Source organism: Tachyglossus aculeatus, unplaced genomic scaffold, assembly GCF_015852505.1.
Source record: "Tachyglossus aculeatus isolate mTacAcu1 unplaced genomic scaffold, mTacAcu1.pri scaffold_1_arrow_ctg1, whole genome shotgun sequence".
Classification (NCBI taxonomy): domain Eukaryota; kingdom Metazoa; phylum Chordata; class Mammalia; order Monotremata; family Tachyglossidae; genus Tachyglossus; species Tachyglossus aculeatus.
The window spans coordinates 345,683-372,589 of record NW_024044915.1 but is presented as its reverse complement, the minus strand read 5'-3'; the positions used below and the strand labels follow the sequence as shown (position 1 = coordinate 372,589).

The 26,907-nt window shown below is 52.1% G+C and overlaps 1 protein-coding gene across 1 annotated transcript; it reads right to left on the bottom strand.

The window, feature by feature from the left end:
- Positions 1-2,627: 2,627 nt before the first annotated feature.
- Positions 2,628-25,184, bottom strand: LOC119923479 (mitochondrial dicarboxylate carrier). Its single transcript, XM_038742858.1, has 11 exons — positions 25,092-25,184; positions 18,705-18,824; positions 18,474-18,588; positions 17,036-17,084; positions 14,704-14,745; positions 13,934-13,977; positions 12,882-12,952; positions 11,276-11,368; positions 10,052-10,129; positions 7,883-7,939; positions 2,628-4,110 (listed from the first exon to the last, which is right to left on the bottom strand). Exons 1-11 carry the CDS (start codon positions 25,182-25,184, stop codon positions 4,009-4,011), a joined length of 864 nt encoding a protein of 287 aa, XP_038598786.1. The 3' UTR covers positions 2,628-4,008.
- Positions 25,185-26,907: the final 1,723 nt, after the last annotated feature.

The window sequence follows — 26,907 nt, the reverse complement described above, 5'->3', positions numbered from 1 at the left end:
TTTTCTTTCACATTTTCTTTCTCTTATTTTCCTTATTGCTACACTTCATTCCATTATGGGCTGCAAAATCGTCCCTACCGTGTCTTAAAGTAACAAAAGTTGTGCAAGAGTTCCCCAAGAGAGGGAAAAGTTACCTCAAAAAACGCTGTGTGACTTCGGGCAAGTCGCTTACCTTCTCTGTGCCTCAGTTTCCTCATCTGTGAAACGGTGACAATACTCGTCCCTCCTAAGACCGTGAGCCCCGTGTGGGGCAGGGACCGGGCCTGATTATATCTACCCCAGAGGTGACTAGAGTGTAAAGTGCTCGTGGCTCAGTGGAAAGACCCCCAGCTTGGGAGTCAGAGGTCATGGGTTCAAATCCCAGCTCCGCCATTTGTCAGCTGTGTGACTCTGGGCAAGTCACTTCACTTCTCTGGGCCTCAGTTCCCTCATCTGGAAAATGGGGATGATTGTAAGCCCCACATGGGACAACCTGATCACCCTGTATCCTCCCCAGCGCTTAAAACGTAGTAAGCGCTTAACAAATACCAAAATTATTATTATTATCTACCAATCGACCATATTAACTGAGCACTGTGTTTAGCACTTGGAAGAGCATGATAGAACTAAAAAAGATACTTTCCCTGCTTTCAAAGCATTTTACAATTAACTGTGTGCTGAGCCCTGTACTAAGTGCTTGGGAGAGTACGGCAGTGTGGCTCAGTGGAAAGAGCAGGGGCTTTGGAGTCAGAGGTCATGGGTTCAAATCCACCAGAGGTCAGAGGTCATGGGTTCAAATCAAGACAGCTGAGTGACCCTGGGCAAGTCACTTCACTTCTCTGGGCCTCAGTGACCTCAGCTGGAAAATGGGGTTGAAGACTGTGAGCCCCCCCGTGGGACTGGGAGCTCCCCAGCGCTTAGGACAGTGCTTTGCACATAGTAAGCGCTTAATACATGCCATTATCATTATTATCCTATCCTAAAAGCCTATTCCCGGGACTTTTTCCTAGCATTACGGTCTTAGACTGTGAGCCCACTGTTGGGTAGGGACTGTCTCTATATGTTGCCAACTTGTACTTCCCAAGCGCTTAGTACAGTGCTCTGCACACAGTAAGTGCTCAATAAATATGATTTTCCGGAGAATAGTCCTCCTGATGATGTGTCCAAAATCTGCTCATCTAAGTCGATCACTTTGTATCTACCCCAGCGCTTAGAGCAGTGATTGGCACGTTGTAAGCGCTTAACAAATACCATTATTTATTATTATTATTTGGACTTCCAAAGACAATTTTGGTTCCCAGATGAAGCCTCGCTTTCCCTCCTCTCCTGCTTCCTTCTGCGTCGCCCCAACTCCCTCCCTTTGTTCTTCTCCCCTCCCGGCCCCAAATTAGGCCCAGATCCCTCATTTTATTTATTTATCCCTTTGCTCTTTACTCTATTTATTTATTTATTTATTTATTTTACACTGTGAGCCCACTGTTGGGTAGGGACTGGCTCTATGTGATGCCAATTTGTACTTCCCAAGCGCTTAGTACAGTGCTCTGCACATAGTAAGCGCTCAATAAATATGATTGATTGATTGATTGATTGCTCTTCCCGGCTCCTAGCTCCAAAGCACTCATGTACCCACCTGTAATTGTATTTACTTGTATTGATGTCTTGTCTCTCCCATTCTAGGCCGTGAGCTCAGGGTGGGCTGGGAATGGCACTATTTATCATTGATCATGCTCTCCCAAGCGCTTAGTACAGTGCTCCGCACAGGGTAAGCATTCAATAGATACAACTGAATTAATTTGAGCAAGGCTGGGAATGTCACTATTTATCGTTGATCGTCCTCTCCCAAGCGCTTAGTCCAGTGCTCTGCACAGGGTAAGCATTCAATAGATACAACTGCATTTGAGCAAGGCTGGGAATGTCACTATTTATCGTTGATCGTCCTCTCCCAAGCGCTTAGTCCAGTGCTCTGCACAGGGTAAGCGCTCAATAGATACAACTGAATTAATTTGAGCAAGGCTGGGAATGTCACTATTTATCGTTGATCGTCCTCTCCCAAGTGCTTAGTCCAGTGCTCTGCACAGGGTGAGCATTCAGTAGATACAACTGAATTTGAGCAAGGATGGGAATGTCACTATTAATCGTTGATCGACCTTTCCCAAGCGCTTAGTCCAGTGCTCTGCACAGAGTAAGCGCTCAATAGATACAACTGAATTAATTTGAGCAAGGCTGGGAATGTCACTATTTACCGTTGATCGTCCTCTCCCAAGCGCTTAGTCCAGTGCTCTGCACAGGGTTAACGCTCAATAGATATAACTGAATTTAAGCAAGGCTGGGAATGTCACTATTTATCGTTGATCGTCCTCTCCCAAGCGCTTAGTCCAGTGCTCTGCACAGGGTAAGCATTCAATAGATACAACTGAATTAATATGAGCAAGGCTGGGAATGTCACTATTAATCGTTGATCGTCCTCTCCCAAGCGCTTAGTCCAGTGCTCTGCACAGGGTAAGCGCTCAACAGATACAACTGAATGAATCTGAGCCAAGTTCTCGGAAGCCTTGAATCCGAGAAGTGGGTCTGCTTCGTCCGGGCCCCGCTTTCCCCCAGGCAGAGGAGACCGAAGCCCCCACCCGCTCAGCATTCCCAGACCCACGCGCTCTTCCTGCTGATTTATTCTCGTTTCTCGGAATCACAAACGGGCCGCCCGGATCCAAATTCCTTTGGGCCCCATAATGCCCGAGGGGAGGATTTCACAGCGCACGTGGGACACGGGATGGGAGGCGGGAAAGCGGAGGAGCATGGAATGGGGGCACCTGGGGACAGGAACGGGCCTCACGTCACCCTTAAGGGGTCAGGGCTAGAGTTGAACCCCCTTCCAAGGGAGTAGCTAAAGAGACGTGATGCTTTGGCTCCAGATCCGTCACCCTTGCTGCCCGATTGATCCTATATCTGTGGAAATTGGGGGTGAGGGGGGTGCGAGACCTTTCTTAGGCCCCGCAGGACAGAACGCCAAGCGGGGAAGAAGAGGAGGAAGCAGCGGTCGGAATCCCTGAAGAGAAGCGGCGACCTTCAGGTGGCCGGGAAAATTTGCGACTGCTTTTTTGATCTTAGAAGCGAGATGGAGCGGTACTGGAGGGATGGCCCGGGTGGGGAAGAAATGCCCTCGAAGGGGGGGAGACTGACCGGCCTTGCCAACTCCCAGAGGCCGGGGTTTGGAGCGGGGAAGCCCCGGGGTCGAAGACAAAGCGGAACGGGATCGCCTCGCTTCTCACCTCTCGGGGGTGAGAAGGGTCACCTCTAAAATCCACTTTCTTTTCCTTCCGAAGACCCCCCGCGCCCACCCTCGGCTTAAGACATCGCCACGCTCCGGCTGTGGACGGGGAGAAGGGAGGGTGGAGGGGTGCGGGGGAATCTGAGATGATGGAGTTGGGGTCTGCGGGAGGGGGATTCTCAAAACGGGGTCTCCCCCCATAGAGAGAGGTCGGGGAGAGGGGCGCGCTTCTCTTCCTCACCCCCTTCCACTCGCCCCGACTCTCCAACGGTTATCGTTTTTAAAGTGCTTCGAGGAGGGAAGGTGAAGTGTGAAAGGAAGTTTGGCCGGAGGGTAGGCCTCGGGCCCGGCCTCTTCGCCCCGCACCCCCAGTAGCCCCCCAACGCGAGGGAGCTACTGGAAACACGGAAATCCCTCCCCTCCGACGGGAGCGAAGGGAACTTGGACGAAGCCCTCTCTGATCGACTTGAGACCCTCTGGGCGGCCGCCCTCCCCTTCCCTCTTTCACGGGGTCGGGTCGCGGCCTCGTTCGCTTAAGGCGGATCAAGCCGGCGGGGGGAAGAGGTGAGGAAGGATGACGACTTTTGTCGCTGGAAAGTCACGGGAAGATCCAGGCCGGGGCGATTCCGGAAAAGGGGATCGGGAAGGTGAAACCACCGTCCCGGCCTCTCTCCCTTCCTCGGCCTCTTTGGAAGGACCCCAGACCAGGCTGGGGGCGGGGGCGGCTTCGGCGGGGAGGGGGCGTCACCCTGCGGGGCCCGGGATCAGGCCGGAATTTTGATCCCAAAATATTTGCGGAGTTGTTCCAGGAAGACGAAGGTGAGGACGGTGTGCGGCACCAGGCGGATGGCGGCCGGGAAGAAGCCCTGGAAGGAGAAGAGGGAGGAAGGTGAGCGGGACGCGGGGCCCGGCCGCTTGGTACAGTGCTCTGCACACGGTAAGCGCTCAATAAATACGATTGAATGAACTGTATTCATTCATTCATTCATTCAATCGTGTTTATCGAGCGCTTACCGTGTGCAGAGCACTGTACTAAGCGCTTGGGAAGTACAAGTCGGCAACATATACAGACGGCCCCTACCCAACAATGGGCTCACAGTCTAGAAGGGGGAGACAGACAACAAGACAAAACATGTAGACACGTGTCAAAACCATCAGAATAAATAGAATTATAGCTATAGGCACATCATTAATAAAATAGTGTAGTAAATATGTACAAGTAAAATAAATAGAGTAATACATATTTACAAATATATACAAGTGCTATGGGGAAGGGAGGGAGGGAGGGCGGTGGGGGGAGGCGATGGGGAGGAGGAGAGGAAAAAGGGGGCTCATCATCATCATCATCATCAATCGTATTTATTGAGCGCTTACTATGTGCAGAGCACTGTACTAAGCACTTGGGAAGTACAAATTGGCAACATATAGAGACAGTCCCTACCCAACAGTGGGCTCACAGTCTAAAAGGGGGAGACAGAGAACAAAACCAAACATACTAACAAAATAAAATAAATAGAATAGATATATACAAATAAAATAGAGTAAAAAAATCTGTACAAACATATATACATATATATGTATATACATATGTATGGCTCAGTCCAGGAAGGCCTCCTAGAGGAGGTGAGCTCTCAGTAAGTCTTGTTTTCATGACTGAAAGTATTTATTTAAATAATAAATATTCATCATCGAGCACCTCCTGGGTGCCCGGCCCTGTGCTAAGCGCTGGGGAGAGCCCAACAGAACGACACGACGGAGCGGAGGGAAGAGGCCACAGCTAGGCGTCATCCGTTCCGTCGTATTTATTGAGCGCTGACCGTGTGCAGAGCACTGGACGAAGCGCTTTTTGGGAGAGGGCAGTCCGATGTGGGAGAAGGACCCGATTATCTTGCCTCTACCCCAGCGCTTAGCACAGTGCTCGACACATAGTAACCGCTTAGGTTCCACGGAGAAAGAGCCCGGGCCTGGGAGTAGGAGGACCTCAGTTCTCATCCCAACTTGTACTTCCCAAGTGCTTAGTCCAGTGCTCTGCACACAGTAAGCGCTCAATAAATACGATTGAATGAATGAATGAATGAATTCCGGCTCAGTAAGCGCTCAATATATACGATTGAATGAATGAATGAATGAATGAATCCCGGCTCAGTAAGCGCTCAATACAATTGAATGAATGAATGAATGACTCCCGGCTCAGTAAGCGCTCAATAAATACGATTGAATGAATGAATGAATCAATCCCGGCTCAGTAAGCGCTCAATAAATACGATTGAATGAATGAATGAATCCCGGCTCAGTAAGCGCTCAATAAATACGATTGAATGAATGAATGAATGAATCCCGGCTCAGTAAGTGCTCAATAAATACGACAATGAATGAATGAATGAATCCCGGCTCAGTAAGCGCTCAATAAATATGATTGAATGAATGAATGAATGAATAACGGCTCTGCCACTCGCCTGCCGGGTGACCTTAGGTAAGTCATTTCACGTCTCCCCCTCTAGACCGTTAGCTCGTTGTGGGCGGTGAAAGCGTCTGTTGTATTGTCCTCTCCCAAGCGCTTAGTCCAGTGCTCTGCACACGCTAAGCGCTCAATAAATACCACTGACTGAGAGAAAGCACATTCCCCGTTAATATCATCAGTCAATCATATTTATTGAGCACGTTATTAATTAGAGAAGCCGCCCGGCTTAGTGGAAAGAGCCCGGGCTTGGGAGTCAGAGGAGGTGGGTTCTAATCCCGACCCCGCCACTTGTCCGCTGTGTGACTTTGGGCAAGTCATTTCACTTCTCTGGGCCTCAGTTCCCTCCTCTGTAAAATGGTGATGAAGACTGTGAGCCCCCCATGGGACAACCTGATCACCTTATAACCTCCCCAGTGCTTAGAACAGTGCTTGGCACATAGTAAGCGCTTAACAGATACCATCATTATTATTATTATTATTATTAGTGTATCCAACTTGTATCCAACCCAGCGGTTAGAACGGTGCTCAGCACATAGTAAGCGCTTAATAAATACTGCCATTATTATTAAAAGAGCACATAGTAAGCGCTGAATACCATCATTATTATTAAAAGAGCCCAGGCTTGGGAGTCAGAGGACATGGGTTCTAATCCCGGCTCCGCCACCTGTCTGCTGGGTGACCTTGGCCGAGTCACTTCCCTTCTCTGGGCCTCAGTTCCCTCATCTGGACAATGGGGATGGAGACTGTGAGCCCCGCATGGGACAGGACTGTGTCCCATGCATTTCCTCAGATCGGACTGTGTCCCATTCATTTCCTCGGATCCACCCCGGCATTTAGTACAATGCCCGGCACATAGTAAGCGCTTAACAAATACCATAATGATAATAACTATTATTATTAGGGGCTGTGGTGCCTCCTGTCCCGCCATTGACCCCGGGCCCAAGTCCTCCCCCTGGCCCGGAATGCCCTCCCTCCGCACATCCGCCCATCCTTCTAGACTGTGAGCCCACTGTTGGGCAGGGACCGTCTCTCTATGTTGCCAACTTGTACTTCCCAAGCGCTTAGTACAGTGCTCTGCACACACTAAGCGCTCAATAAATACGATTGACTGATGATTGATCCGCCAAGCTAGCTCTCTTCCTCCCTTCAAAGCCCCACTGAGAGCTCACCTCCTCCGGGAGGCCTTCCCACACTGAGCCCCCTCCTTCCCCTCCCCACAGCACCTGTATAGATGTTTGGACAGATTTATTACTCTATTTGACTTGTACATATTTATTCTATTTTATTTTGTTAATATGTTTGGTTTGGTTGTCCGTCTCCCCCTTCTAGACCGTGAGCCCACTGTTGGGCAGGGACCGTCTCTATATGTTGCCAACTTGTACATCCCAAGCGCTTAGTACAGTGCTCTGCACACAGTAAGCGCTCAATAAATACGATTGACTGATTGATTGATCCGCCAAGCTAGCTCTCTTCCTCCCTTCAAGGCCCTACTGAGAGCTCACCTCCTCCGGGAGGCCTTCCCACACTGAGCCCCCTCCTTCCCCTCCCCACAGCACCTGTACAGATGTTTGGACAGATTTATTACTCTATTTATTTGACTTGTACATATTTATTCTATTTTATTTTGTTAATATGTTTGGTTTGGTTGTCCGTCTCCCCCTTCTAGACCGTGAGCCCACTGCTAGGCAGGGACCGTCTCTATATGTTGCCAACTTGTACATCCCAAGCGCTTAGTACAGTGCTCTGCACACAGTAAGCGCTCAATAAATACGATTGACTGATGATTGATCCGCCAAGCTCGCTCTCTTCCTCCCTTCAAAGCCCTACTGAGAGCTCACCTCCTCCGGGAGGCCTTCCCACACTGAGCCCCCTCCTTCCCCTCCCCACAGCACCTGTATAGATGTTTGGACAGATTTATTTGACTTGTACATATTTATTCCATCTATTTTATTTTGTTAATATGTTTTGTTCGGTCGTCCGTCTCCCCCTTCTAGACCGTGAGCCCGCTGTCGGGGAGGGACCGTCTCTAGATGTTGCCAACTTGGGGCTTCCCGGGCGCTTAGTCCAGTGCTCCGCGCACGGTGAGCGCTCAATAAATACGACTGAAGGAATGAGTGAAGGCCGAGCCAATGCCAACCCCTTCCCGCCTCCAGCCCCACGCCGAGGGTCCCGCTTACCTTGTAGAAGGCCAATGGACCGAGTTTAGCCGTCTCCACGGCACAGTGAACGACGCCCTGAAAACCAACCCGCGGATAATCGGAGCGCGTCAGCCGCGCCCCGGGCCTCCGCCATCTTAGTCCCTCCCAACTCCCCCCTCGCGCGGCTCGAAGCCCTCCGGGACGAGACACGGTGTCTCCTAGAGAAGCAGCGTGGCTCAGTGGAAAGAGCCCGGGCTTTGGAGTCAGAGGTCCCGGGTTCAAATCCCGCCTCCGCCAACTGTCAGCTGGGTGACTCTGGGCGAGTCACTTCACTTCTCTATGCCTCAGTTCCCTCATCTGGAAAATGGGGATTAAAACTGTGAACCCCGCCAGGGACAACCTGATTCATTCATTCAGTCAATCGCATTTATTGAGCGCTTACTGTGTGCAGAGCACTGTACTAAGCGCTGGGGAAGTACAAGTTGACAACACAGAGAGACGGGCCCTACCCAACAACGGGCTCACAGTCTAGAAGTTATAATACCAACCTCCTCGCCGCACCCAATTCTTGCAGGTCCCGAAACCAACCTCTCGCCCACATAATAATAACTGTGCTATTTGTTAAACGCTTACTATGGGCCAGGCACTGTACTAAGCACCGGGGTGGATATGAGCAAATCGGGTCACCTTGTAGCCTCCCCAGTGCTTAGAACAGTGCTTTGCACATAGTAAGCGCTTAACAAATACCATCATTATTATTAGTAGTAGTATTAGTGGGTACAGCCCGGGCGTCAGAAGGACCTGGGTTCTAATCCCGGCTCCGCCGTTCGCCTGCTGTGGGTGGCTTGGGCAAGTCCCTTCTCTGGGCCTCGGTTCCCATTTTACTCATACTATTTACTATTCTATTTATTTGGTTAATGACGCGCATAGAGCTTTAATTCTATTTGTTGTGATGATTTTGACACCCGTCTACGTGTTTTATTTTGTCGTCTTTCTCCCCCTTCTAGACCGTGAGCCCGTTGTTGGGGAGGGACCGGTCTCTCTCTGTTGCCGCCTTGGCCTTCCCAAGCGCTCAGTACACAGTAAGCGCTCAATAAATACCACTGAATGATGGACTTCCCAAGCGCTCAGTCCAGCGCTCAATAAATACCATTGAATGAATCACCTACTTGTTCTGTTGTCTGTCTCCCCTTTCTAGCCTGTGAGCCCGTTGTTGGGTACGGACCGTCCATCTGTTGCCCATTTGTCCTCTCCCAAGCACTTAGTACAGTGCTCTGCACACAGTAGGCGCTCAATAAATACCACTGAATGAATCACCTGTCTGCTTGTTTTGTCGCCCGTCTCCCCCCTTCTAGATTGTGAGCCCGTTGTTGGGTAGGGACCGTCTCTATCTGTTGCCCATTTGTCCTCTCCGAAGCGCTTAGTCCAGTGCTCTGGACACAGTAAGCGCTCAATAAATACCATTGAATGAATGAATACGACTGAATGAATGAATGGCGATCAGAGCGTGCACCCCGTAAGGGGGCAGGGGCTGTGCCCAACCTGATTAACTTGTAACTACCCCGGCGCTTAGAACAGCGCTTGGCACATAGGAAGCGCTTAAATACCATCATTATTATGAAGTCGCTTCATCTCTCTGTGCCTCAGTTCTCTCGTAATGATGGCATTTATTACGCACTTACTACGTGCCAAGCACTGTTCTAAGCGCTGGGGAGGTTACAAGGAGATCGGGTTGTCCCACAGGGGGCTCACAGTCCTAATCCCCATTTTACAGATGAGGTAACTGAGGCACAGAGAAGTTAAATGACTTGCCCAAAGTCATACATGGGGGGTGAAGACAGTGAGCCCCATGTGGGACAGAAACCTTATCCTACCCAATTAGCTTGGATCCCATAATCCTTTAATCCCATAATAATATAATCATTATAATAATATCATATTATATTATAATATTATTAATATAACAATATATAATTAATAATATATTATAATAACTGTGTAATAATATAATAGCATAGCATTATAACCATAATATAAAATAATTGTTGGGTAGGGACCGTCTCGATATGTTGCCAACTTGGACTTCCCAAGCGCTTAGTCCAGTGCTCCGCACACAGTAAGCGCTCAATAAATACGACTGATTGATTGATCATTATTATTAGTATGAGGTGAACAACATGTCAGGCAGACAAGCGGCGGCGGAATCACCTTATACTCTCCCTGGGAACTCATCAGGCGGGTCTTGAGCACGTCCAGAGGCTGGCACAGGAAGGTGGCACACCCGCCCTGAGGAGAGACGTGGGGAACGAGGGTCCGGGGGGTCTCTCCCGCGGCCGGGATGGCCCTTCCCACCCGGAATTTCCCGGCAGGCTCGGGGCCGGAGTCCCGAAACTGTCCCGTGGATCATTCGTCTCGGTCTTTGACGCTTTGCTCACGTGTCTGTCGTCTCCCCCTTACTGACCAGAGACCCTGTTTCTCCCTATTCTTTCCCAGCGTTTAGCACAGTGCTTTTGCCTGCAATAAGTACCTCACGCGTGCTGCTACTCTGGACTCTGCAGCGGCCAGCGGGGAGGATGGATCCTCCCGAGTTTTCCCATCCTTGTGATACCCGACTTGGAGACGGGAAGTTCTTAACATCCACCCGTCTGCCAGCCTCTTACTGAGATGGGGGGCCCTCCCCCCGCCTCCGTGTGACCTGCTGTGTGACCTCGGGCAAGTCGCTTCACCTCTCTGTTCCTCAGTCCCCTCATCTGTAGATTTCTAGACCGTGAGCCCGCTGTTGGGTAGGGACTGTCTCTATGTGTTGCTGACTTGGACTTCCCAAGCGCTTAGTACGGTGCTCTGCACACAGTAAGCGCTCAATAAATACGATTGATTGATTGATTGATCTGGACATTGGGGATGAAGCCTGGGGAGCCCCAACCGGGCCAGGGACTGGGTCCGACCTGATCAGCTCGTATCCACCCCGGCGCTTGACACGCTGTGAGCGCTTAACAAACACCATCATCTCTCTATTCTTTCCCGGCGTTTAGTACAGTGCTGTCGGCCAGGAAGGAATCTCACTTGTGGGATTGGACACCCGTTTTTTTTTTTTTTTACCACCCTCGTGACACCCGACTTGAAAACGGGAAGCTCTTAGGCTGGGATTCCTCATCTCCCCCGAAAACCGACCTGCCCCGTCCGATAATTGTTATACTAGCTTCCCCCAAGCGCCCAGTACAGTGCTCTTTGTGCAGTAAGCGCTCAATAAATACCGCCGCCTGCGCTGTGGTTTCCCAAGTGTCTGCCTGCCGGCTCTTCGACGGCCCGGACTGCACGGTTTAAGCTCCGCGGTCGTCTCCCAAGCGCTGGGCCCACGGTAAGCGCCCACGAAGACGCCGCGGAACGGGGAAGGGGGTCGGGAAGTGCCCCCCATTCTGGCGGGAAGCTTACGGCAATGAAGCTGGCGAGGAAGTGGGTGAAGATGTTGTCGGAGAGAAGTCCCGTGGTGAGGACCAGCTGCTTGGCCTGATCGTAACAGGAGAGCTGGCGGAAGGGAGGGAAGAGACGGGGGCCGCCTGTCACCCCGAGACCAGGGACGGTCCCCCTGCCCGCCAAAGTCGGGGCTATGACCCGGGCCTGGGTTCTAATCCCGCCTCCACTCCTTGTCTCCTCAAAAATCTCCAGTGGCTACCAGTCAATCTGCGCATCAGGCAGAAACTCCTCACCCTGGGCTTTAAGGCCGTCCATCCCCTCGCCCCCTCCTCCCTCCCCTCCCTTCTGTCCTTCTCCAGCCCAGCCCGCACCCTCCGCTCCTCCGCCGCTGACCTCCTCACCGTATGGCCTCACTCTCGCCCATCCCGCCATCGACCCCCGGCCCACGTCCTCCCCCGGGCCCGGAATGCCCCCAATCCCTCTGCCCATCCGCCAAGCTCGCTCTCTTCCTCCCTTCAAGGCCCTGCTGAGAGCTCACCTCCTCCAGGAGGCCTTCCCACACTCAGCCCCTTCCTTCCTCTCCCCCTCGTCTCCCTCTCCATCCCCCCATCTTACCTCCTTCCCTTCCCCACAGCACCTGTATATATGTTTGTACATATTTATTACTCTATTTATTTTACTTGTACATATCTATCCTATTTATTTTATTTTGTTAGTATGTTTGGTTTTGTTCTCTATCTCCCCCTTTTAGACTGTGAGCCCACTGTTGGGTAGGGACTGTCTCTATATGTTGCCAATTTGTACTTCCCAAGCGCTTAGTACAGTGCTCTGCACATATTAAGCGCTCAATAAATACGATTGATGATGATGATGATGACCTCGGGCGGGTGGCTTCGCCTCTCTAGGCCTCAGTTCCCTCATCTGGATAACGGGGATGGGGACCGGGTCCAACCCGCCAAGCTTGGCTCTACGCCCAAGCCGGGTGCAGATTGATTGATTAGAACAGTGCTTCGCACATAGTAAGCACTTAAACACCATCATTTTTTTTTTATGGGACAACCTCTACCCACCCCAGCGCTTAGTCCGGTGCCTGGCACGTAGCAATAGCTTAACAAATTCCATCGTTCTTAGCGCTTTGTACAGCGCTCTGTGCACAGTGAGCGCTCAGTAAATACGACTGAATGAACTTAGAGGCAGACATTAAAAAGCACATAGTAAGCGCTTAACAAAAACCCTCATTATTATTTAGAGGCAGATATTTAAACGATCGAAGCCGATTATCTTCGAAATCTCTCGCAGTTTGGACGAGTTTCGAACAACTCCACACTCGCCGTCGGACTTCCAGGGAGAGGCTAGTGGGAATCTCCTTCATTCATTCGATCATTTGAATGATTAATTTAACTTCTCTGGGCCTCACTTCCCTCACCTGGAAAATGGGGATGAAGACTGGGAGCCCCCCGTGGGACGACCTGATCACCTTGTATCCCCCCAGCGCTTAGAACAGTGCTTGGCACATAGTAAGCGCTTAACAAATACCATTATTATTATTATTATCCTGGCGCATAGTAAGCGCTCGATTGACGCATAGTAAGCATTTAACCAACACCGTAAGAAAGGCCCCCACCTGCCCGACCGTGACGAGGGCTCCACGGCTTGACGCCATCGTGGCACCAGAGAACAACTTCTTCAAGCCTTCTGCAGGAGGGGAGACGGACAAGAAAAGATCGGACAAGAAAAGAATCTAAAAGATTTTAGACTGTGAGCCCACTGTTGGGTAGGGACCGTCTCTATATGTTGCCAACTTGGACTTCCCAAGCGCTTAGTACAGTGCTCTGCACACAGTAAGCGCTCAATAAATACAATTGATGATGATGATCGCGTTGGCAAGTTTCCTGAACCTTGCCCCTCCGGAGGCCGCCATCAGCTTGTTGCGGGCACGGAAGATGTTTAGCGGCATACTGTCCTCTCCCAAACGCTTAGTCCAGCGCTCTGCACACGGCAAGCGCTCAATAAATACGCCAGCGAATAAGAAACGGCTGCAGTTCTTTTCTAAAATCCCCCCGGCACCCGAATCCAGGCCACCTCGCCGCTGACTTCTCGCCTACGTCTGGCCTGGAATGCCCTCCCTCCTCAAATCCGGCAAACGGTGACTCCCCCCAACCTTCGCGAGCAGCGTGGCTCAGTGGAAAGAGCCCGGGCTTTGGAGTCGGAGGTCATGGGTTCAAATCCCGGCTCCGTCAGCTGCGGGACTTGGGGCGAGCCACTTCACTTCTCTGGGCCTCAGTTCCCTCATCTGGAAAAGGGCGATGAAGACTGGGAGCCCCCCGTGGGACAGCCTGATCACCTTGTAACCTCCCCAGCGCTTAGAACGGTGCTTTGCACATAGTAAGCGCTTAATAAATGCCATCATCATTATTATTAAAATCCCGTCTTCTCCAAGAGGCCTTCCCTGACCGCGTCCCCCCTTTCCTCTTCTCCTTCTCCCTTCTGCGTCATTTATTCACTTGGCCCCGTCCCCTTTCAGCCCTTGATATTCACCTCACGACTCTTACGCCCCTCTAGACCGTCAGCTCGTCGCGGATGGGGAACCGTGTCCGTTTATTGTCCCGTCCTCTCCTCCCAAGCGCTCACCCCAGTGCTCCGCACGCAGTGAGCGCTCGCTAAATGCGGTCTTACCTTCACGTGCCACGCGGTACAAGCCATTGAGGGCGTGGGAGTAGCTGTGGACCACAGGGAAAGACAAGGGTTAGTGTTCACTGCCACGGTATTGCCATCGTTTCCTCTCCATCCAAACCGCTACCACGTGAAGAGAAGCAGCGTGGCTCAGTGGAAAGAGCCCGGGTCATGGGTTCGAATCCCGGCTCTGCCAGCTGTGGGACTTGGGGCAGGTCACTTCACTTCTCTGGGCCTCAGTTCCCTCCTCTGGAAAATGGGGATGAAGACCGCGAGCCCCACGTGGGACAACCTGATTGCCTTGCAGCGCTGAGAATGGTGCTTTGCACGTAGTAAGCGCTTAATAAATGCCATTATTATTATTATTAATCTAATCACTCGTCCTGTCCCGCCGCCTATCAGCCTCCTCGATAACCTCCCGGCCTCCTGCCTCTCCCCAAATCCGGTCCTTTAATGGTCACCCCAGCCCCGCGCCGCTGACGTCCGTATCTTCCTACTCCATTATTTCCCCTCTCTTTAATCTCTATTAATGTCTGTCTCCCCGCGACAGACCATCAAATCCTCATGGCGAGGCGAGTCACTTCACTTCTCCAAGCCTCGGTCACACCTCTTTAAAACGGGATTTGCTCCCCGTTCTCCCTCCCACGGGGACCGCGTCCGTCCTGCTGATCTTCCCCGGCGCTCAGTACAGCGCTTGGCTCATAGTGAACGCCCAGGCAAGCTCCCCGGATGGCGGCGGGACGCAAACCCCGGCGGATCCGGCCGCGACTCACTTCCGCCTGCGGTTGGCCGGCAGCTTCACGTCGTTCTGCATCCTGGAACAAAACCACACAGAGCGGCCAGCAGGAAAATCGGAATCAGGCCGGGAAGATCAATGCCGACTTTACGATTATCAGTACTAGCAGCGGTAATATTGATGATAATATTAGACTGTGAGCCCACTGTTGGGTAGGGACCGTCTCTATATGTTGCCAACTTGTACTTCCCAAGCGCTTGGTATAGTGCTCTGCACACAGTAAGAGCTCAATAAACACGATTGATTGATGATAATTATAATAACTATAATAGTGATAATAACAATACACACAGCCATCAGGGAAGTCAAGGCAGTCCTCTCCCACAAAAGGCTTGTGATTTTATAATAATAATACTAACGACGATGGCATTTGTTAAGCGCTTACTATGTGCAAAGCACTTTTCTAAGCGCTGGGGAGGCTACAAGGTGATCAGGTTGTCCCGCGGGGGGGCTCCTTTTACATCCCCATTTTCCAGATGAGGGAACTGAGGCCCAGAGAAGTGAAGTGACTTGCCCAAAGTCACGCAGCTGGCAACTGGCGGAGCTGGGATAGAGTGCTATCCATCGATGGATGGATTATGATTTGGACTGATTCCTTTACTTTAGAAGCAGCGTGGCTCAGTGGAAAGAGCCCGGGCTTGGGAGTCAGAGGTCAGGGGTTCAAATCCCGGCTCCGCCACTTGTCAGCTGGGTGACTTCAGGCAAGTCACTTCACTTCTCTGGGCCTCAGTTCCCTCATCTGTAAAGTGGGGGTGAAGACTGTGAACCCCCCGGGGGACAACCTGATCACCTTGTAACCTCCCCAGTGCTTAGAACAGTGCTTTGCACATAGTAAGAGCTTAATAAATGCCATTATTATGATTATCTGGAAAATGGGGGTTCAGACTGTGAACCCCCCGGGGGACAACCTGATCACCTTGTAACCTCCCCAGCACTTAGAACAGTGCTTTGCACGTAGTAAGAGCTTAATAAATGCCATTATTATTATTATAGTGCACGTAGTAAGCACTTAATAAATGCCATTATTATTATTATTACTATTGCTTGTACATATTCACTACTCTATTTTATTAACAATGTGCATAGAGCTATAATTCCATTTATTCCGACGGTTTTGACGCCAGTCTACATGTTTTGGTTTGTCGTCTGTCTCCCCCTTCTAGACCGTGAGCCCGCTGTTGGGTAGGGACCGTCTCTCTATGTTGCCGACTTGTGCTTCCCAAGCGCTTAGTACAGTGCTCTGCACACCGTAAATACAACTAGAGTCCAAGCTCCTAGCCGGACCGATCAAACTTGAGCGTGCCAAAATGGGGCAGAGACAAATCTGCTAAACTTTCTGGGCCCCCCTCCCTCCCACTACCCCAACATAAATCGGATCTGGACCGTTTCTTTGCAGTCAGTCGCAGAGTTATCATCACCATCATCAATCGTATTTATTGAGCGCTTACTATGTGCAGAGCACTGTACTAAGTGCTTGGGAAGTACAAATTGGTGACATATAGAGACAGTCCCTACCCAACAGTGGTCTCACAGTCTGCAAGGGGGGAGACAGAGAACAAAACCAAACATGCTAACAAAATAAAATAAATAGAATAGATATGTACAAGTAAAATAAATAGAGTAATAAATATGTACAAACATATATACGTATATACAGGTGCTGTGGGGAAGGGAAGGAGGGAAGGAGTTATGTATTTTATTTGGACCAAAACCGACGGTAGATAGGCATTGATATTAAATTTTGTTGCAATCAGCTTTGGTTTTGGATTCATCATTTGTTTGCATAATTTCGAATTGTCAAACTCCCTTCTAGACTGTTCTCCCCCTTCTAGACCGTGAGCCCGCTGTTGGGTAGGGACCGTCTCTACATGTTAGAGAAGCAGCGTGGCTCAGTGGAAAGAGCCCGGGCTTTGGAGTCAGAGGTCATGGGTTCGAATCCCAGCTCTGCCAATTGTCAGCTGGGTGACTTTGGGCAAGTCACTTCACTTCTCTGTGCCCCAGTCCCCTCATCTGTGAAATGGGGATGAAGACTGGGAGCCCCGCCGTGGGCCAACCTGATCACCTTGTAACCTTCCCAGCGCTTAGAACAGTGCTTTGCACATAGTAAGCGCTTAACAAACACCGTTATTATTATTATTATTATGTTGCTGACTTGTACTTCCCAAGCGCTTAGTCCAGTGCTCTGCACACAGTCAGCGCTCAATAAATACGATGGGAGGAATGAATGGATTGATTGATTGACTGACAAACGGAGGATCCCGGAGCGGATTCCCCGGATGAGAACGGGCTCAGCGGATGGCGGCACCAACCTGACGTTGACCATGTCTGCGGGGGTCCCCACCAATCCGCCGGTGAAACCTGGAATCACAGCCGGAGGAAACGGCGTTCCCCCGAAACGGGAATCCTCACGGATGGGTGGCCAATTCCCAGCCCCTTTCGTCTTTTAACATCCCCGCTCGCCAACTCCCCCCAGTCCAGCCCTCCCGCCCGCCACGTCTCCGTCGGACGAGCGCTCGCCCCATCTTCAGAGCCCCCCCGCAATCATGCCTCCTCCAGGAAGCCGTCCCGGATTAAGCTCTTGTCGCCACCCTGCCTCCCTCATCATAATAACAGAGATCGGCAGCGTGGCTCTGTGGAAAGAGCCCGGGCTCTGGAGTCAGAGGTCATGGGTTCAAATCCCGGCTCCGCCAACTGTCAGCTGTGTGACTCTGGGCAAGTCACTTAACTGCTCTGTGCCTCAGTTCCCTCGTCTGTAAAATGGGGATGAAGACAACCTGATCGCCTTGTAACCTCCCCAGCGCTTAGAACGTGCTTTGCACATCGTAAGCGCTTAACAAATGCCATTGTTATTACTATTATTCTCTGGGCCTCAGTTCCCTCATCTGTCAAATCGGGATGAAGACTGGGAGTCCCCCGTGGGCCAACCTGATCACCTTGTAACCTCTCCAGCGCTTAGAACAGTGCTTTGCACATAGTAAGCGCTTAACAAATGCCATTATCATTATTATTCTAATTCTCTGGGCCTCAGTTCCCTCATCTGTAAAATGGGCATGAAGACTGGGAGTCCCCCGTGGGACAACCTGATCACCTTGGAACCTCCCCAGCGCTTAGAACAGTGCTTGGCACATAGTAAGCACTTAAATGCCATAATTATTATTATCATTATTATTTTCTGGGCCTCAATTCCCTCATCTGTAAAATGGGGATGAAGACTGGGAGCCCCCTGTGGGACAACCTGATCACCTTGGAACCTCCCCAGTGCTTAGAACAGTGCTTGGCACATGGTAAGCACTTAAATGCCACAATTATTATTATCGTTATTGTTCTCTGGGCCTCAATTCCCTCATCTGTCAAATGGGGATGAAGACTGGGATCCCCCCGTGGGCCAACCTGATCACCTTGGAACCTCCCTGGCGCTTAGAACAGTGCTTTGCACATAGCCAGCGCTTAACAAACACCATCATCATTATTATTATTATGTTCTGGGCGTCAGTTCCCTCATCTGTAAAATGGGGATGAAGAGTGGGAGCCCCCCGTGGGCCAAGCTGATGACCTTGTAACCTCCCCAGCGCTTAGAACGGTGCTTTGCGCATAGTAAGCGCTGAACAAATACCATCATTATTAATGGTGGCATCTGTTAAGCGCTTCCTACGCGCCAACCACTGTTCGCTCCCTAAGTACGCCTGACCGACCGAGCGTGCGGGCTTCGCCCGGCGCCCACTAAGTAGCCCCCGCGTCCCGCCTCACCTCCGAAGGCTCCGAGCAGCACCTTCTGGTAGAAGGGCGGGGGGCCGCGGCTGCCCCCGGCCAGGTGGTCGCGGGCCGACTCGTAGATGGCGAAGCGGGTCAGGGAGTACGTCATCTGGGGGCGAGGCGGGGGGCGCGAGGGTCGCTCGGGCACGGCCGACGGTCTCCCCCCCCCGGCCCCCCGCCCGGGAACCAGTGCTCCGCGCAAGGTGGGCGCCCAATAAGTCGCACCTGGCGGCACAGGGAAGCGCTGAGTCCATTGTAGAGCGCCAGGAAGCCGTCGGTCCGGATCACCTTGAGCGCCATGCCCGTCATCTGCAGCTTCACCTCCTGCTGCGTCTGCAGGTGGACCTGGGGTCGGGGCGGGGAAAACAGCGGGGCTCAGTGGAAAGAGCCCGGGCTTTGGAGTCAGCGGTCATGGGTTCGAATCCCGGCCCCGCCACGCGGCTGCTGGGTGACCTTCGGCGAGGCGCTTCGCTTCTCAGAGCCTCAGTTCCCTCACCTGGGAAATGGGGATGAAGACCGTGAGCCCCACGTGGGACAACCTCATCCCCAAGCACTTAGAACAGTGCTTTGCACATAGTAAGCGCTTAATAAATGCCAAAATAATAATAATAATCGGGGCATTTGTCGAGCACTGACTAGGGGCCGGGCGCCGTGCCCGACGTCTCCATCCCCGTTGGACGGGTGAGGGGGCTGGGGCCCAGAGAGGAGAAGTGACCGGCCCAGGGTCACACAGCAGACCGGGGTGGGATGAGAACCCAGGGCCTTGTGACTCCCAGGTTGCGCCGCTTCTCACTCGGGTCTCCGAGAATAATAATAATAATAATAATGATGGTGTTTATTAAGCACTTACTATGTGCAAAGCACTGTTCTAAGCGCTGGCAGGGGTTACACGGTGATCAGGTTGGCCCACAGGGGTTCCCAGTCTTCATCCCCATTTGACAGATGAGGGAACTGAGGCACAGAGAAGTGAAGTGACTTGACCAAGGTCATACAGCTGACAACTGGCGGAGCTGGGATTTGAATAATAATAATAATAATAATAATAATAGCATTTGCTAAGTGCTGACTATGTGCAAAGCACTGTTCTAAGTGCTGGGGGCGGTTACACTGTGATCAGGTTGGCCCCCGGGGGGCTCACAGTCTTCATCCCCATTTTACAGATGGGGGAACTGAGGCCCAGAGAAGTGAAGTGACTTGCCCAAAGTCATACAGCTGACAATTGGCGGAGCCGGGATTTGAATAATAATAAGAATAATAATAATGATAGCATTTGTTATGCACTTACTATGTGCAAAGCACTGTTCTAAGCGCTGGGGAGGTTACAAGGTGATCAGGTTGTCCCCCGGGGGGCTCACAGTCTTCATCCCCATTTTCCAGATGAGGGACCTGAGGCCCAGAGAAGTGAAGTGACTTGCCCAAAGTCACCCAGCTGCCAATTGGCGGAGCCGGGATTTGAACCCACGACCTCTGACTCCAAAGCCCGGGCTCTTTCCGCTGAGCCACGCCGCTTCTCGAGAAGGTCGAGTCGCGGTGGAGAGAAGCTGGAAAAATGGCGCTTACTGTGAGCACAGCACTGGACTAGGTGCACGGGAGAGTCCAATACAGCAGACTAAGCCGTCATGTTCTCTGCCCGCAACGAGCTTACAGTCTAGAGGCAACCAGTCTGCTGTGTGACCTGAGGCAAGTCACTTCACTTCTCTGGGCCTCAGTTCCCTCATCTGTAAAACGGGGGTGAAGACTGGGAGCCCCACGTGGGACAGCCTCATCTCCTTGCATTCCCCCCCAGCGCTTAGAACAGTGCTCTGCACATAGTAAGCGCTTAACAAATACCAACATTATTATTATAACTGGACGTCACTATGTGCTAAGCACTGTACCAAGAGCTAGGGCAGGAACGCAAGCCCCACACGGCCAGGGACTCTTTCTGACCGCAGCGTTCAGGACAGCGCCCGGCACCTAGTAAGCGCTTAACGCATGCCACGGTAACTATGATTATTCAAGAAGTGATTCCCTCCTCTCCCAAGCGCTTAGTACAGGGCTTTGCGGGCAGTAGGCGTTCAATAAATGCACATAGTAAGCACTCAATAAATACGATTGATGATGATGATGATGATAAATACCCTTACCAATACGTGGGGCTCTCAGCCTAAAGCGGAGTGAGAACAGACGACCGATCCCCATTTTATAGAGGAATCCATCAATCCGTGCTACTTATTGAGCGCTTACTACGTGCAGAGCGCTGTACTAAGCGCTCGGGAGAGGAGGCTACCCCCGGGTCGGCAGGCTCGTTCCCTTCACAGCTTTAAGGGGGGAGACGGATGAAGAAAGTGAGGCACAGAGAAGTGACTTAGCCAAGGTCACCGGGCAGGCGTGGGCCTTTATTCTTCTTCCTGCTTCTCCTTTCCGATCGTAAATCGCTTTTCGGTGTCTCCTGGAGGGCGGGGAACGTATTCAATCCTACTTACTGAGCGCTTACTGCGTGCGGAGCACCGTACTAAGCGCTTGGAAAGTACAATTTGGCAGTCCCCACCCAACAACGAGCTCACAGTCTAGCTCTTTCCCGTGTATATCTCCACGGGGGCTCCCGAACGCTCAGTACAGTGCCCACTGCTCTCTGGGGCACTTAGTAAAGTCACCCCAGGCAGGAGTGGGGATTGGAACCCGGGTCCTCTGACTGCCAAGCGTCTCTGGGCCTCAGGGACCGTCTCTAGATGTTGCCAACTTGTACTTCCCAAGCGCTTAGTACAGCGCTCTGCACACAGTAAGCGCTCAATAAATACGATTGATTGATTGATTGATCTGTAAAATGGAGATTAAGGGTGGGAGCCCCATGAGGGGGACTGTGTCCACCCTGATTAGTTTCTATCGACCCCAGCGCTTAGTACGGTGGCTGGCACATAGTAAGCGCCTAACAGATTTTATTTACTACTTATTAATACTATTATATTACTATTTAATATTTACTCTTCTATTTAGTTATTTTGTTAATGATGTGCACAGAGCTATAATTCTATTTGTTCTGATGATTTTGACACCTGTCCACATGTTTGGTTTGGTTGTCTCCCCCTTCTAGACCGTGAGCCCGCTGTTGGGTAGGGACCGTCTCTAGATGTTGCTGACTTGTCCTTCCCAAGCGCTCAGTACAGCGCTCTGCACACAGTAAGCGCTCAATAAATACGATGGAATGAATGAATGAATGGATACTATAAAAAAGAAAAAGAGAAGCCCAGGCTTTTTCCACTAGGTTCTGCTTTTCTGGCTTAAAGGGCAGAGCCCGGGCCTGGGAGTTGGAAGGTCGTGGGTTCAAATCCCGGCTCCGCCAACTGTCAGCTGTGTGACTTTGGGCAAGTCACTTCACTTCTCTGTGCCTCAGTTACCTCATCTGTAAAATGGGGATTAAAATTGTGACAACCCGATCACCTTGTAACCTCCCCAGCGCATAGAACGGTGCTTTGCACGTAGTAAACGCTTAACAAATGCCATCATTATTATTATTATTATCTCGGCCGAGCCACTTCACTACTCTGAGCCTCAGTTCCCTCATCTGTAAAATGGGGATGAAGACCGTGAGCCCCCCCGTGGGACAACCTGATCACCTTGTGTCAGCTGTGTGGCTTTGGGCAAGTCACTGAACTTCTCTGGGCCTCAGTGACCTCATCTGGAAAATGGGGATGAAGACTGGGAGCCCCACGCGGGACAACCTGATCACCGTGTATCCCTCCCTCGGCGCTCAGAACAGGGCTTCGCACATAGTAAGCGCCTAACAAACCCCATCGTGGTTGTTATTATTTGATAGTAGTTGTGAAGCGCTTACTATGTGCCAAGCACTGGGGTAAGTAGGTACAAGATCAGCAGGCTGGACCCACGGGGCTTGCAATCTAGGGAGGAGAGAGTCCGGGGGCTCGGTCCCCATTTTGCTGACGAGGAAACTGAGGCCCAGGGGAGCCAAGTGACCTGCCCAAGAGCCGGGGTGAGAACCCGGGGGGCCCTTTCCACCAGGCCCGTGAGACCGTGAGTCCGTTGTACTTCCCAAGCGCTTAGTCCAGTGCTCTGCACACAGTAAGCGCTCAATAAATACAATTGATTGATTGATAGGGACCGTCTCTATATGCTGCCGACTTGTACTTCCCAAGCGCTTAGTCCAGTGCTCCGCACACAGTAAGCGCTCAATAAATACGACTGAATGAATGAACAGTGCTCCACACAGAGCAAGCGCTTGAGCAGAGCTCTTCCTGTCCTGTCCCACACAGGATTCATTCATTCATTCAATCATATTTATTGAGCGCTTACTGTGTGCAGAGCACTGTACTAAGCGCTCGGGAAGTCCAAGTTGGCAACATCTACAGACGGTCCCTACCCGACAGTGGGCTCACAGTCTAGAGAAACAGCGTGGCTCGGTGGGAAGAGCCCGGGATCTGGAGTCAGAGGTCATGGGTTCACATCCCGGCTCCGCCAACTGTCAGCTGTGTGACTCTGGGCAGGTCACTTACCTTCTCTGTGCCTCAGTTACCTCATCTGTAAAATGGGGATTAAAACTGTGAGCTCCCCCCGTGGGACAGCCTGATCACCGAGTAACCTCCCCAGCGCTTAGAACAGTGCTCTGCATATAGTAAGCGCTTAACAAATACCATCATTATTATTATTAGAAGGAGGATCCCCGTCTAAGCAGGAGGCAGACCAGCTATTGAATCCCATTTTGGGGAAGAGGCCCGGGGAAGCCAAATGACTTGTCCAAGGTCACCCGGCGGGGATTAGAACCCAGGTCCCCCGAGTCCCAGGCCCACGTTTGCTCACTGCACGGGGGTCAGAGGTCAGGAGGCTTCTAAGGTTACTTAGTAATCTGCTCCCAAATGGCTAAAATGCCTTTTTACCCTGTTGTTGCCTGGGAACCTTTGGGTGGGAGGTTAAATATTTTCCCCCTGGCAGCGATTCCGGGTCGGGGCCCTCCATCCCAAACCCACGGCCGAGAAGCAGCGAGGCCTAGTGGGTAGAGGCCGGTCCTGGGAGTCGGAAGGTCGTGGGTTCTAATCCTGGCTCCGCCGGCCGTCTGCTGTGTGACCTTGGGTAGTCGCTTCACCTCTCTGGGCCTCGGCTCTCTCATCTGGAAAATGGGGATGGAGACTGGGGGCCCCACTGTGGGGCAGGGACTGGCCTGGATCCACCCCAGCGCTTAGTACAGTGCCTGGCGCTTAACGTATACTATTAGTAGTAGTATTAAGAAGCATGGCCTAGTGGGTAGAGCCCGGGCTGAGGAGTCGGAAGGTCGTGGGTTCTAATCCCGACCCCACCACGTGTCAGCTGTGTGACTCTGAGCCAGTCACTTCCCTTCTCCGGGCCTCAGTTCCCTCATCTGGAAAATGGGGGTGAAGACTGAGCCCCACGTGGGACAGGGCCCGGGTCCAACCCGAGTAACTTGCCTCCACCCCGGCGTTTGCTACAGGGCCTGCCGCATTGGAAGCGCTTAACAAATGCCATTAAAAAAGGGAAAGGAAAAAGGAAAAGGAAAGAAAAAGGAAAAAGAGAAGGAAGAAAGGAAAAGACAAGGAAATAAAAGAAGAAGAAAAAGAAAGAGAAAAAGAAATGGGAAAGAAGAAGAGGAAAAGAAAAAAGGAAAAGAAAAAGGAAAGGGAAAGGGGAAAAGGAAAAGAAAAGGAGGAAAGGGTAAGGAAAAAAGGAAAAGAAAAAAGGAAAAGGGAAAGGAGAAAAGGGAAAGGAGAAAAGGGAAAGGAGAAAAGGGAAAGGGGAAAAGGGAAAGGGGAAAAGGGAATGGGGAAAAGGGAATGGGGAAAAGGGAATGGGGAAAAGGGAATGGGGAAAAGGGAATGGGGAAAAGGGAATGGGGAAAAGGGAATGGGGAAAAGGGAATGGGGAAAAGGGAAAGGAAAAGGGAAAGGAGAAAAGGAAAAGGAAAAGAAAAAAGGAAAAGAAAAAGAAAGAGAAAAGGGAAAGGAAAGAAGGAAAAGGAAAAGAAAAAAGGAAAATTAAAAGAAAGAGAAAAGGAAAAGGAAAAAAGGAAAAGGAAAAGAAAAAAGGAAAATTAAAAGAAAGAGAAAAGGAAAAGAGAAAGGAGAAAAGGAAAGGGGAAAAGGGAAAAAGAAAGGAAAAGGAAAAGGAAAAAAGGAAAAGGAAAAGGAAAAAAGGAAAAGGAAAAGAATAAAGGAAAAGGAAAAGAATAAAGGAAAAGGAAAAGGAAAAAGGGAAAAAGGAAAAAAGGAAAAGAAAAAGAAAGAAAAGGGAAAGAAAAAAAGGAAAAGAAAAAGAAAGAAAAGGAAAAGGGAAAGAAAAAAGGAAAAGAAAAAGAAAGGGAAAAAGAAAAGAAAAGAAAAAAGAAAAGAAAAGAAAAGAGGGTCGTAGCTGAGGGGGATTTAAATGAATTATAATTTATAATAATACTAATGAGGAGGAGGATGATAGCAGGGACCTGGAGCTAGACCTCCGCTGTGGAAAAGTGGTGGGGATTTTCCAGGGGGAGGGATGAGGGGGCTACTTGAGAGACCCCCCCTCCCCCCCGCCCCCGCCGCGATGTCCCTCCTCCCCTCCCCCCCCCGCTGAGGCCGTGCCCGGGGGAGGGTCGGTGTCCCCCGGGGGCGCCTCCGCCGTGGGTCCGCCTACCTTGAGCAGGTCGAGCGGGTGCGTGCAGCAGGCGGCGCCGCAGGAGGCCAGGCCCCCGAAGTACCAGCGGGACGCGCGACGCTCGCCCGACATCGCACCGCCCGCACTGCCGCCCCGCGCCCAAACCCCGCCTACTTCATCCCAGCCCGGGCCCCACCCCTTTCCGCCCGGGACCAATCACCGCCCACATCACCTCAACCCGGGTCCCGCCCCTTTCCGCCCGGGACCAATCGCCGCCCACGACCAATCGCCGCCCAGATCACCTCAACCCAGGCCCCGCCCCTTTCCGCCCGGGACCAATCCCCGCCCACTTCATCCCACACCGGGCCCCGCCCCCGTCGCTCCATTGACCAATCCCCGCCCATTTCATCCAAACCCCCCCCAGGCCCCGCCCCGTCACGCCGTTGACCAATCCCCGCCCAGTTCATCCCACACTAGGCCCCGCCCCCGTCGCCCCATTGGCCAATCCCCGCCCACTTCATCCAGGGCCAGGCCCCGCCCCCGGCTCCCCGGGACCAATCCCCACCCCCGCAGCCAAGACCAAGCCCCGCCCCCGAACCACTGGGCCAATCGCTGCCCACTCCATCCAGGCCCCGCCCCCGCACGGCCAATCCCCGCCCTTTCATCTAAGCCCAGGGCCCGCCCCCGTCACCCCACGACCAATCCCCGCCCTTTCATCCAAGACCGGGCCCCGCCCCCTTCCGCCCGGGACCAATCCCCGTCCTCTTCGTCCAGGCCCCGCCCCCTTCATTCAGGTCCAGGCCCAATCCCCGCCCCCCAAGCCAAGATCAGGCCCCGCCCCCGTCACCCCGGGACCAATCCCCGCCCACTTCATCCAAACCCCCCCCCCCCCCCGCCCCCTGGACCCGCTCCCTTCCGCCCAGGACCAATCCCCGCCCCCGGCAGCCCAGGCCCCGCCCCCTTCATTCAAGCCCAGGACCAATCCCCTCTCACTTCATCAAGGCCCCGCCCCTTCATTTATCCAGGCCCCGCCCCCTTCCTCTCGGGACCAATCATCGCCCACCTCACCCAGGCCCCGCCCCTTCATCTCGGGACCAATCACCGCCCACCTCGTCCAGGCCCCGCCCCTTTCCCCTCGGGACCAATCACCGCCCACCTCATCCAGGCCCCGCCCCCTTCCCCTCGGGACCAATCACCGCCCACCTCATCCAGGCCCCGCCCCCTTCCTCTCGGGACCAGTCATCGCCCACCTCATCCAGGCCCCGCCCCTTCCCCTCGGGACCAATCACCGCCCATCTCATCCAGGCCCCGCCCCCCTCCGCGCAGGCGCAGGCTCCCCTTCCGGAAGCGAAGCCAGACCTGCCTTATAAGGACTTCCGCCGCCCCCCCTTCCCCCTCTGAGTGACCTTGGCCGAGTCACTTCTCTGGGTTTCAATCCCTGTTCTAATAATAAGGATGGTACTTGTTAAGCGCTTACTATGTGCCAAGCCCTCTTCTGAGCGCTGGAGTATAATATTAATAATGATAACGATGGCATTTATTAAGCGCTTTCTTTGCACCAAGCCCTGTTCTGAGCACTGGGGTATAATAATAATAGTAATGATGGCATTTCATAAGCGCTTACTACGTGCCAAGCCCTGTTCTGAGCACTAGGGTATAATAATAATAGTAACGATGGCATTTCTTAAGCGCTTACTACGTGCCAAGCCCTGTTCTGAGCACTGGGGTATAATAATAATAGTAACAATGACATTTCTTAAGCGCTTACTATGTGCCAAGCCCTGTTCTGAGCACTGGGGTATAATAATAATAGTAACAATGGCATTTCTTAAGCGCTTACTATGTGCCAAGCCCT